This window comes from Fonsecaea monophora (genome assembly GCF_001642475.1).
Source record: "Fonsecaea monophora strain CBS 269.37 chromosome Unknown Scaff101, whole genome shotgun sequence".
Taxonomy (NCBI): domain Eukaryota; kingdom Fungi; phylum Ascomycota; class Eurotiomycetes; order Chaetothyriales; family Herpotrichiellaceae; genus Fonsecaea; species Fonsecaea monophora.
The window spans coordinates 103,261-114,757 of NW_019174032.1; the positions used below are offsets into that span (position 1 = coordinate 103,261).

The window sequence follows — 11,497 nt, forward strand, 5'->3', positions numbered from 1 at the left end:
CCATTGGATTACTAGCCTCCAGCCAATCGAGAACCGATTAAGGCGAGACACGATCCGATCATCAACCGCTTTCCCCGACCTCCTCCACCCTTACCATGTGACTGCCAGTCCCAAGTCTTGTGGACGCCGAGGCCACCAACTCCCCACTGATATATTCAGTAGAAGATGATAATAATTCATGGGCACTTGTACCCTGCAGCAAGCAAAAGGTGGGCCACATGTGACCAAGAACACAAGTTGTTGTTTGTCGGAGAGTCTGAGTTGCATCACACCCACGGTATTATAAAGAGACTGTGGCCGCAAGCTATGCGAGTCGTCTTCACGCCGATTTTGAGTACAAGGACTGCGAGTTTGGTGGTCGCTCTTACGCGAGCTAGCAACACGGTCTGTCGTTGACTCGTTGAGGGCCATGTGGGCATCGGATACCGAGGACACGGATACGGGACAATTACAATTCCAGGCTCAGATCAATCACACTCGCAGACGGCCTTAAGAGCCTTCTCCGCGGCCTGAATCGAGCAGGCCTCAAAAATCGGGCCTTATAGGGACACAGCATTTCGCTCACGGTAGGCTTTTTCTTCTTGCACTGCTCGATGCTCTACGGTAGCAGCTCGTCAAAGGCACTCTTGTCACGACCATGGCACAGTCTATCCCCCAAACCCTCAAGCTTGACTTGTCTCAATATCCCAAATTGTCACCCGCTCAATTAGGCCACCTCCGCCATTTCTACAACCTTGCGTTCCAGCCAGATGGAGAATGGGCCAAAATGGGCTCTCAAGAACCCCTTCAAGAGTTCTTGGATGCCTACCGCTACCAACTAGCCACAATGGCCTACGCGGTCGGTGTTGCTCACTATCACCGTCTGCCGGCTCTTCGCTCGATATTCAGACCACTTCTCCGCCAGCTGATCCATAAAATGCTGCGCAAGGAGGTCTGGGCCTACTGGTTCAATACTAGTCTAGGTGGTGTACGCACCGACCCGAGTCTGCAGAAGCTCAGGGAACCGTGGGCCGATCCTGTCGTGAGAGAAAACATAATGTATAGCGGTCACCTTCTGTTGATGACCAGTCTCTACGCCATGCTCTTCGACAACGACGAATTCGAGAAACCCGAATCCCTTGTTTTCAAATGGGACCCTATGTTTTATGGTCTCGGCGACGAGACTTTCTCCTACGATAATCGCAGCCTCCAGGCAGCCATCGTCCGGGAGATGGAGAGGAATGGATGGGTTGGCGTCTGTTGTGAGCCAAACGTGGTTTTTGTCGTCTGCAACCAATTTCCAGTACAGCCATTACCCTCCATTATGTTACCTTCACTGACTGTGGCACAGATCATAGCAATGAAATATAACGATTCCCGCGACGGTACCACCCAAGCCGAGGAGCTTCTGACGAAATACAAGGCCGCCTGGGACAAAAAGGGCATGGTCTCTTCCAATGGTCTCTTTGTTGATTTTTGGATGGTCAAACAGGACATGATCGCCCCTCCTAGAGATGTAGGATGGACTGCATGGTAGGCATATTACTGACTTGAGTCATGGGGACTCAGGCTCACAAATGTTTAGGGCGGGCGCTTTTATGAATTCCTGGAATCACGAACTCGTAGAGAGCCTCTACCCCAAACAGTTCCCTGGCTTTATCACGAATATTTCCAGCCGTGTCCGCCTGCAACCGCCCATCGTGGCCAACCACTACCGCCAACTATCGGCAGCAGCCTCGTCCACCAGATCGGAACAAGAAGCACTCCAGGAAGCCATCCGTCTCGCTAAAACCGACCTCGCAAAGAACCCCAAGCCGCCTTTTCCCTACACCAAACCCTGCTTCGGATATGTTGTTCAATGGCTCTCCGAACTTGGCCAAACAGAGCTTCTCAACGGCCTTCTTTCATATGCAGACGAGTCTCTAAATCCCACGTGGGAGAACGGGGGCCTGTTCTACCCCCGCAATGACACGCCGTTCGTCTTCACTGAGGAGGACCAAGATGGCGAGGGCGTCCAATGGACACACATATCTCCATTCTGCGGCAACGCTGCGATCGGGTACGCACGACTCAATGTCAAAGATGGACAGCGCATCATGTACGAAAAGCCCTGGACAAGGGACTCCTTGGCCCAGACGCCGTGGATCGACAACCTCGACTTCGCGGGTAAGGAACACGGGGTTGGCGTCCTCCGCGGTGTGTGGGACAAAGATGCCCGTGCGCTGATCCTCACCGTGAAAGGGTGGGATTTTGAGGGGCGAGCATGTCCTGAGGCAGTCAACATTGAGCCCGTCGCTCGGAGTTTAGCACCAGGGCATTGGGCCGTCTATGTCGATGGGAAGTTGCGGACAAGTAGAGAATTGCATGGCCAGATTGGAGATGAGCTCAGAGTGCCGCTCGAGGTCAAGAAAGGCCAGGAGGTCGACGTGGTTTTCCAGCAGCTCGACGCGGGGACCATGAACAATGGTCATGTCAATGGACATGCCTGACGAGAAACTGCCGCATGCGAGTGGAGGAATGTTGCGGTTGCTGTCGATGGAGAGATCTAGAGTGCTGCTCGTAGACAGAGAGAAGGGAGAAAGGAGCACTAATTAATTTCAACAGAATCGATTCACATTTCTTATTTCTTTGTTTACTCATTCATACATTCATTCAGTAAGTATCTCGCATACATTATCATTACAGTCCATCAGGTCTATCTATCTATTTATCATCAAGGGGAGTATCACGACATTCATTGGAAGAAAGAAAACTTGTCGAAAGAAGGATTATCCATCCCGTCCATCCATCGAATCTGTACCTCTATCAATGCGGCAAGGCGTCAAGTCATGATGAGTGAGGGAGATAGATGTTAACGCCTTCGCCATGCGCCAACTATCCGTCCATACACCTCCACTTCACTCAAATCCCGGGTCTCATAGGGAGGAAGAAGGGAGAAGGGAGAAAGGAGAAAGAGGGGAGTTTGAGCAGTCAAGAAAGCCAGTGTTTCCCTCCTTTTTTGGTCTGTTGACTTCGATTGTGCACCGCCTAAGCTGGGCCTTGCAGGACGGGTTGGTTGCCGTGGACCGGGACCGCGACCTGCTCCTCCTCGTCTCGACCTCTGCCGTTCGGAGGAGGGGCCTTCTTGACCGAGACGATCAGGCCCTGCTCGGTCTCGAGGCCGACGTTGAGGTCGTACGCCTTGATGAACAGGCTCAACACGAGAGAAAAGCCCGCCAGTGCGGTGAGCACGATGTAGACTGTCCGTAGCGAGTCGGTGTAGGCGGTGCGCAGGGCCAGCTTGCCCGCGCCGCTGGGGGTGGCCTTGATGATCTCGACGAGGGCGGCGGCGTCCTTGGCCAGGTCCGAGGCGCGGGCGGCGTAGGCCGGGTACTTTTGCAGGTTGGACACCATCTGGTTCTGGAAGATGACGCCGCCGATGGCCACGCCCACGGTCTGGCCGAACGAGCGGAAGAAGACGAAGATGGCCACCGCGAACGCCATGTCCTTGTTCGAGCTGGCGGCCTGCACCTGGAACTGCTGGCCCGGGAACAGGATGCCCAGCCCGATGCCCGAGATCAGGTCGATGAAGATCCACTGCGGGATGGTCGTGTCCACCTTCAGAAGCGTCAGAAGACCGAGACCCAGTGTCGCAGTAGTCCAGCCCGCCCAGATGGACCAGCGGTATGCCGCGAATTTTGTGATCAACAGGCCCGTCACTACGGCCATTGGCGCCACAGTGAAACTCGCGGGAAAGAGGGCCACACCGGCCACCACAGGTGTGTAACCCTTGACAGCTTCAAAGTACAGTGGCTGGTAGTACAAGATACACCAGAGAACCATGCCGTGGAGGGTTGTCGTCACGTATGCGATGTTGGCGGTGCGGTTGCTGAAGACCGACAGCCTCAGCAAGGGTTCTGGCGCGAGGTATGCCTCGTAAAAGCCGAAGCCAATCAGGCCCACGGCGCCGACGAGCAATGGAACTAACGTCCTCCACGACGACCAGCTGTACATGACGCCGCCCCATGTCAGTGGGATGAGGAAACTCGTCATGCTGCCCACGAAGACGACGGTGCCAATCCAATCCACCCGGCGCAACTTTGCGGCAATGCTCTGTGGAATGACGTTGAGGCGGAGGAACAAAGGAATCATGACAGCTCCGATGCCGATAAAGGGGAGATTGAGCCAAAAAATCCAGCGCCATTGAACTTGGGCAAAGGCGCCGCCGATGATGGGACCCGACACAGACCCAATGGACCACATCCCAGCTATGATTCCAGCCCATTGACCTCTGTAACGGAGGGGAACCAGATCTGTGATGACGATTTCGGTCATGGCCATGACGCCTGTTTATTTTCGAGTCAGAATCAAAGTGTCTGCAGACATGACTGATGAGGAGGAGAGGTGACCTACCGCCGCCACCAAGCCCTTGAACTGCCCTTCCTGCAAGTAATAGTCCGAAACCATTTGATAAGGCCGCCATCATCACACCCACAAAGAACAATGCAATAGAGACCATGATGACAGGCATTCTTCCAAAAATATGGCTGAAGGAGGCGAAATTGGGTTGAAATACGGTCGAGGCGAGGAGGAACGAAGTGCCGGCCCAGAATGCTTCAATAGCGGTTCCATGTAGTTTTCTGGCGATGATGGGGAGGGCAACACTGATTGAAGTGCCATCAAGCGCCACCATGAGAGTGAGCACTGACAGAGCAACAAAGGCCATAACGAAGCGGGTGGAGATTGTGAATTCGGGGGGTGTGGAGGGGGCGCCATTGTTGTTGTCGATGTCCACCTTCTCGGAAACGCTGGAAGCAGAAGATGGAGTTGTTTGAGATTCTTGGGTCTCTTGAAAGAGTGGCCCTTCTTTCGCTTCTTCAGTGGGCGCAGTCGGTACGTCCATGGTGGAGGGGGATAATTGGGAGTGTTGAGGATTGGGCAGAATGAGGAAGTGATGCTCAGAACTGAACAGCAGGGATTCTATAAAGGTTCTGGCGAGTGTTTGTGCCAATGTAATGTGTGGGACCAAAGATGTTCTCGGTACCTGGTTCTATTGGGACAATAGCAGACAAAGGAGAGGCAAGGACAGGAGCTTCTTTAGCTTGGGCGGATTTGGACAGCGAATACAATCCCAAGTCGCCACGTCCATGATATATACTTGTACCACTTGATATTCACCCAGAGCATATTCCATCCGAGCGGCATCCGTCAAGCTTTCTCTTCGGGACAGTTAACAGCGCATCTCGCCGGAACAGGCCACCATAACGCTGGGCATCCAAGACGAGGCTGAAATAACCGGAGCTGCAGGAAGCGCATTGGTTGATTCGGGGCAATAGTGTCGAGAATGCCGACTTTGGCCAGCGGAAGAATTTCACGCCGCCCACAGATAGGTACGTAGGCCCCTTTGTCTGAGGCAGCTTCCATTTCTCCAGGCAAATCAGGACAAAGACGATGGGGAATTTCGAACTGTAACTGATCCGGCACAGTTAGTTTTCCGTGGGCCTGTTTCTCGGTTGCTGATTGGCAACTCTAAGCGAATGCGGCGAGATACGAAGGCATGGCTCGCGTGGCGGAGGCTTCGCTCACATCTCAAACGCATACGAGGTACGATCCCTTATAACGAGGTCTTCATGATTCATGAGTCACCTGTCTGCTCTTGTCACTCCCACTAACAATTTTCTGTTCTGCCATGAGATCTAGAATAGGAACGCTGGATACGTGTCTGCTTCGAAGCATGGGGGTTGACGACAGCTGGCAGAGTGGTCGTAAATGGCAAACATGTATTTTCCGCATATCGAGATGTTGGCGCCTAAGGAGATCTGGTGACGGTGGTGCTGCATGGCATATAGCACGTCATAGCAGCTGAGATACCATTTACCTGATCAAGCGAGCATTCGGTACAAATTTGACGGTAGTTTCGATGAAGTGAGAGCAGGTTGGCAGGATACAAAGTGGGTTGCGGGCTGCGGGCTGCGGGCTGCGGGCTGCGGACAAATAGTCGGGCCGACCACGTGACTGATGACAAAACGAATTTGTTTCCATCGAGCCATTCTGCTCGAGTCGGAATGAAACAGTCAACGAACAATGGAGCATGTGTGTGAGTATGTTCAGGTCTGTGATTGGCATCCTCGTATCATAATAAAGCCATGAATAGTCCCAGCTCAACTCGGACTAGTTGCATCTGCGACGCGACTTCACTCCTCAGACATCTGACTCCCTTCATACAAGCAGGTACCGCGCACTCAAAAAGACAGCACGATTGAAGCTCCAACGGGATAGGATAACCAACTACCGCGCAACATCTGTGTCGGTACAGATCTGTGAAGGGAGACAGTGGACTGCTCCATGTTAAGCCCATTATAAACACTTCTTTCCATGCTCTTACTCCTCCCGCATTCATCCAGACGACATTTTGGACCATGATCACATCGCAGAGGCGGCGAAGTCTGCACCCATTGCAGCGCCGTACCCATAAGTCGACGAACCCGAGTTCTTCTTCCGCCATTTTTTCTCGGCGGTCTTCTGAGGTGTGAGGCGCGCTGCATCAGCTTCCGAGCTGGACAGTTTTTTCGTTATGGGTTTTGCATCGTGATCGGTTACATCCACAAAAGCTGGCTGGTCTTTGTGGCTGCCTTTCCGCCCTTTCACTTTTGGGCCCGACACCTCACTCATGTGAGCCTCATTGGATTCGGTGATGTGGATGGGCTGTTGTGTAGGGTCATTGATCTTGCGACTCCACGGATTAACGGCATGTACAGCAGGTTGGGTAGGGTCGTCGAGTGTCTGGCTGTTTCCAAAGCACATGTTTGCAACAGTGGAGGAGTCCAGGTGATATTCTTCACTGCGTTGTTTTGAAGAATCGGTCCAATATGGTCGACGAAAAAGTCGAAAGGTTATCCGTGATTAGCTAGCTATCTTATGATATGAAGCCTGGAGTCGTTGATGGCCGGTTAGCACGAAATTACAGATGAGGCTGGAAGTGCCGGGTATTCATTCAATAGAGCAGATGGCGAGCAAGTGGTGTTGAGAGGCACTGAAAATAGCTGCTCCGAATACGACGGCACAGCGCATGGTGGGAGATAAACTAGTCCGGAGAGGCAGACTTCCTGGAGGTATTGAGGGGATAAAAATAGCGAAGCCCATGTCCATTGTTGGGGAAGCGAGGGAGCGCGCAGTACCTCGTACAGAGATGCACGAGATACAAAGTATTGGATGGGGAGTAGTGAGGAGTGTTATCATTGAATCGCTTGTAGAGGAAGATGGTGATGGATGGGGGATCAAGCATCCAACCCCACATTGCCTTTAGCCTTTTGTCCGTTGCACTTTGCCTGCGCCTGCGCCGGAGTTGCTTCTCCTTCTCCCTCCCCATCGTCCAGTGGTTCTCGTACAATCTCGATCTTCATCCATTTCTTCACCAACCATGTCGCCCACAGTTGGCATTCTCTCGGCATCTGCTCACCTGCATAGTTCGTCCTTCCAAGATGATATAGACCTGCCTCGAATCTATCGTGTTTGGCCCCTTAACTCGACAGATTCCTGATTGACTTGGTCCACACGAATGTACTTTGAGTCTCCTCAGCCGCTCACGAAAGCTCCAATGACCAGGAATGATGTCACAAAGGAAGTGCACAGAAACGTCTGAGGCTCCTTCGTTTTGATCGCTACCACATTGTCGCGAACAGCCTAATCTCATTCGCCGCATGGGTGCGAGGTGAATCTCGAACCACACACATATGGACCAGGAACAGGAATTGCCGTGTCTTGTAATATTGTGGGGTATCACAGAACTCATTATTCCAATCGTCGGCTTCTCTTTGACACAAAGCGTGCTGCATATCCCTTTTTTCCCAGCCTTTTATACACACCGAGTGTCCTGTTTTTCAGCGCCAGACAAATGACGACTCGCTACCGAGGCTGCGAGGGCTTGTCTACCAATGGGGTACAGAGGCTTCCAGCCAGTGGGAGGCGTTGCTCCACCCGAGGCAAGCTGGCAGTGATGAACTGTCATGTCCAAGGTACCCCGTATTGCGGTTCGACCAACTGCCTCGGCCAGAGCTCTCATTGGCCTCGTTAGATACGATTCCATGCTACAGTAGGTCCTTACAAAATGGCAAAACCCCCCTCACCAAACTCAAGGGTATTGGCTTCTTGTCCCCCAAGACCAGCAGCAGCAGCAGCAGCAACAACAACAACAACAACACCATCATCATCATCACCAACACCATGGCTGAAAATATCATGACCGGGCCGTTCTTCCCATGGGCGGGTTCGATTGACAACATCACCATTCCAGAACTCATGACCAAGTACAACCCCGACTCCGTCCCTGCCGACAAGGTCGTTCATGTCGACACCATCGCCAACAAGAGTATTACATATGGTGGCCTCCGAAAACAAGCTGCCCGTTGCGCATGGGGGCTACGGCACAAATTGGGATTGAAGGAACAGGATAGATTGTTGGTTATTCTTCCCAACTCGGTATGTTATTTGCCAACCCAAGAAATGTCATGCATGGTCTGATCAACCGAGACATAGACCGACTTTTTGATTTTAGCGCATGCAACCATGTGGCTCGGAGCTGTATTATCGTATGTCTGCCCAGGATCTCGGAGGAACATGAGTATCTCACAAACCTTGTCAACAGACCTCTCAACCCGGCCTCGGTTGCAAAAGACGTTGCCCATGCTCTGTCACTGATTCAGCCCACCCATGTCGCGATTGACTCAAGCAAACTCGACACCGTCAATGCTGCCTTTGCTGAGCTGGGCTGGGGACCAAGTCAACGTCCGGTACTTTTCACCGTGCTGAAAAGGTCTGGTGATCTCAAGCTGGTGAGTGAGGCTCGCAACCTTCTATACTAGAACATGCCAGCCTGATTCTTGCCAGTTCCCTGACGACATCGAGGGTCAAACCCCCGAGGAGTCGCTTCCAATCTTCGACCTGCGAGGGAGGAGCACCAAGAATCTGACGGCCATGATTGTGTTCTCTTCTGGGACGACTGGGAAAATCAAAGGCGTGCAATTATCCCATTACAGTATAGTAAACAATCTCCTCCAAGCTCGCTGTTCGATTCCCTGGATGATGAATCACTCGTCACGCGGTGTTTTCTTCCCACCATGTAAGTGTCTATTTATTCAAGTGCCACGGCATCAGTCCTGGGAGTCTGACCAAATCTTCACAGACTGCCATGTCTATGGTCTTACGGTTGTGGTGTTGAGTGGCATGTGGGTCGGTTCGTTCACCTGTGGAATCCCAGCCTTTGACCTGGAATTGTACTGCCGCAAGATGGAGCAATACAAGGCGACGTGGACTCACATTGTTCCGCCCGTGGCTATTCAACTGGCGTCTTCAAACATTGCGGCAAAATATGATCTGTCGCACTTGAAGATCATCCTCATCTCGGCAGCACCGACCAAAAAAGATCTTCAGATGAAACTGAAGGCAAGGTTTGGCAGCGACACCAAGATCGTCCAAGGTCACTCCGACTACGATTCCAGCGGTTCAACAGGCTGACAACTGGCAGGCTATGGAATGTCTGAATGTTCTCCTTCCGTGCTTGTGCAGAGCCCGCTGGACGACGATGACAATGTTGGGACGGCAGGAAAGCCCATTGCGGGAACGTATGTATCTCTCGCAATGTCTCCACCCCTATGCAGAGGAAGCGCGGTTCTAACCCGTTCCCGGTTCTTCATACAGTGAGCTCCGTCTAGTCGATCCGGTCACATTTAAGGATGTTGCGCCAGGTGAAGAGGGCGAACTATGGGTTCGAGGCCCTCAGACAATGATGTTAGTGGTTGCGTGCGTCTACTTTCCTGCCGTACTGACCGAGGGCTAGGGGATACTACAACAACGAAGCTGCCACACAAGAGACTTTTGTGGGTGACTGGCTTCGCACAGGTGATATCTTGCGGGTGGATGAGAATGGCAATTTCTGGGTTACGGATCGTCTCAAAGAGGTGAGTGCCAGGCTTGTACACTTGGAGAGATGTTGCTAACCTGCTTGCAGTTGATCAAATACAAGGGGTAAAAGCTCACCCGAGGATATGCATTGATAAGTGCTCAAAATGCTGACTGAGTGCTAGATTCCAAGTACCACCATCGGAACTCGAAGACTTGCTCCTAAAGCATCCCTTGGTCAAGGACGCTGCCGTGACGTCGATATACTCGGACGAACAAGCCACCGAATTGCCCATTGCATACGTGACACTTCCTCCCAACACGCCGGCTGCTCAAAAACCAGCCATGCTTGCTGAAATCCGTGCCTGGGCCGACGGGCAAGTGGCGGGCTACAAGAAGCTGCGCGGTGGAGTGTTTGAACTGGAAAATCTACCCAAGACGCCCTCGGGAAAGATCTTGAGAAGAGAGCTGCCGTGTAAAAAGGCTCAATCAGATGGACGAGCTGCCAAGCTGTGATGGAGGAGCAAGAGGGGAACAGTCTTATAGAGGTTGATAGAGGTTCACCAAGACGGTTGTTCCGGGGAGGAGAGGCATTTCTCTTGTATAGGTTCCTTGCTCCCTTTGGGCCCGTAGTGTAGAGAGCGGCTTTCAAGCATCAAAGAACCAGAGACCTGGACAGGGCATCATCAGAGAAGAAAAGGAGCACCTTGGTATACAATAAATAGTTTGCTATTACTACAAAGTCTACCGAGTATTATTCTTGTCTGACCAATGCCCGCCCACTTTCCTACTTATTCCCCCATGCCTTGTTCCACGTACATATGATATGCAAGAAATCTCGGACTTAACAGACCCTGAAGCCACTCGATCGCAGCTTTGCATTTTTGATTGACCGCCTTTGTCCCTATCGTCCGCATTGTCCGCAATTATCCAGACACTAATAACATCGCCGTCTTTGTCCAGAAATGTTCCACACGATCCCTTTTCGTTTTTGGGGGGGCGGTGGCTGTGGTGGACCGACCCGGTCGAAACGTCCGGATTCGTCCACCCGTCCCCGCCCCCTGCGCCGCGTCTGATTCGTCCCCGCGACCAGTCACGGCTGAACAACCGCCCGCCCATAAATTTCTTTTTGGGTTCCCCAGTTCCACACAGAGAGTTCTCTGGTGCGTCGGGTGCGTTGGTTGTATTGTTACATACAGTTAAGCTTCGGACAAAGAGGAGTCGTGTCGTCAGTTTGTGATTGGCACACCTGAGCTGTCTGCTTTACCTCCCCTTGTTTTATTATCGAGTTGGTGGCTGACTAGTATCAAAAGCGGGAGTCGGAGTTAAGGAATGGGAATGGGAAAAGGGTAACCGTGACGATGCTTTTGTCTGGTCTGATGTGATGTGAAGAGACGGCACGGACGGAGTCGCTCGATGAGGAGGAGAGTTGTGGAGAGGGTGAGTTGGGAAAAAAAAAAAGTGTATATAAAGTGTCTCTTATCAACATCGGCCGATGCCGAATATCTAATACTGTTAGCTGTCGGCTGATGCCGTACCTCGTCAAAACACCATACCGGATACATATGCTCAAGATCAGCCACAGAGCGGGACGAGAAGCGTCTAGCACCTTACACGAGAACTCAGTCTTTTTTGTGAGTAT

General features: G+C 52.2%; 4 protein-coding genes across 4 annotated transcripts; 2 read left to right on the forward strand and 2 right to left on the reverse strand.

The window, feature by feature from the left end:
* Window positions 1-637: 637 nt before the first annotated feature.
* AYO21_09780 (hypothetical protein) lies at window positions 638-2,468 on the forward strand (the record flags this gene model as incomplete). Its single annotated transcript, XM_022659709.1, has 2 exons — window positions 638-1,512; window positions 1,565-2,468. 2 exons carry the CDS (start codon window positions 638-640, stop codon window positions 2,466-2,468), a joined length of 1,779 nt encoding a protein of 592 aa, XP_022508014.1.
* Window positions 2,469-3,006: 538 nt separating this feature from the next.
* Window positions 3,007-4,861, reverse strand: AYO21_09781 (hypothetical protein; the record flags this gene model as incomplete). The annotated part of the gene is made up of 2 exons (XM_022659710.1): window positions 3,007-4,304; window positions 4,372-4,861. 2 exons carry the CDS (start codon window positions 4,859-4,861, stop codon window positions 3,007-3,009), a joined length of 1,788 nt encoding a protein of 595 aa, XP_022508015.1.
* A 1,520-nt stretch (window positions 4,862-6,381) lies between these two features.
* Window positions 6,382-6,762, reverse strand: AYO21_09782 (hypothetical protein; the record flags this gene model as incomplete). The annotated part of the gene is made up of 1 exon (XM_022659711.1): window positions 6,382-6,762. One exon carries the CDS (start codon window positions 6,760-6,762, stop codon window positions 6,382-6,384), a length of 381 nt encoding a protein of 126 aa, XP_022508016.1.
* A 1,419-nt stretch (window positions 6,763-8,181) lies between these two features.
* On the forward strand, window positions 8,182-10,371 carry AYO21_09783 (hypothetical protein; the record flags this gene model as incomplete). The annotated part of the gene is made up of 10 exons (XM_022659712.1): window positions 8,182-8,436; window positions 8,494-8,546; window positions 8,603-8,789; window positions 8,845-9,076; window positions 9,140-9,433; window positions 9,482-9,578; window positions 9,655-9,744; window positions 9,794-9,914; window positions 9,965-9,981; window positions 10,041-10,371. 10 exons carry the CDS (start codon window positions 8,182-8,184, stop codon window positions 10,369-10,371), a joined length of 1,677 nt encoding a protein of 558 aa, XP_022508017.1.
* Window positions 10,372-11,497: the final 1,126 nt, after the last annotated feature.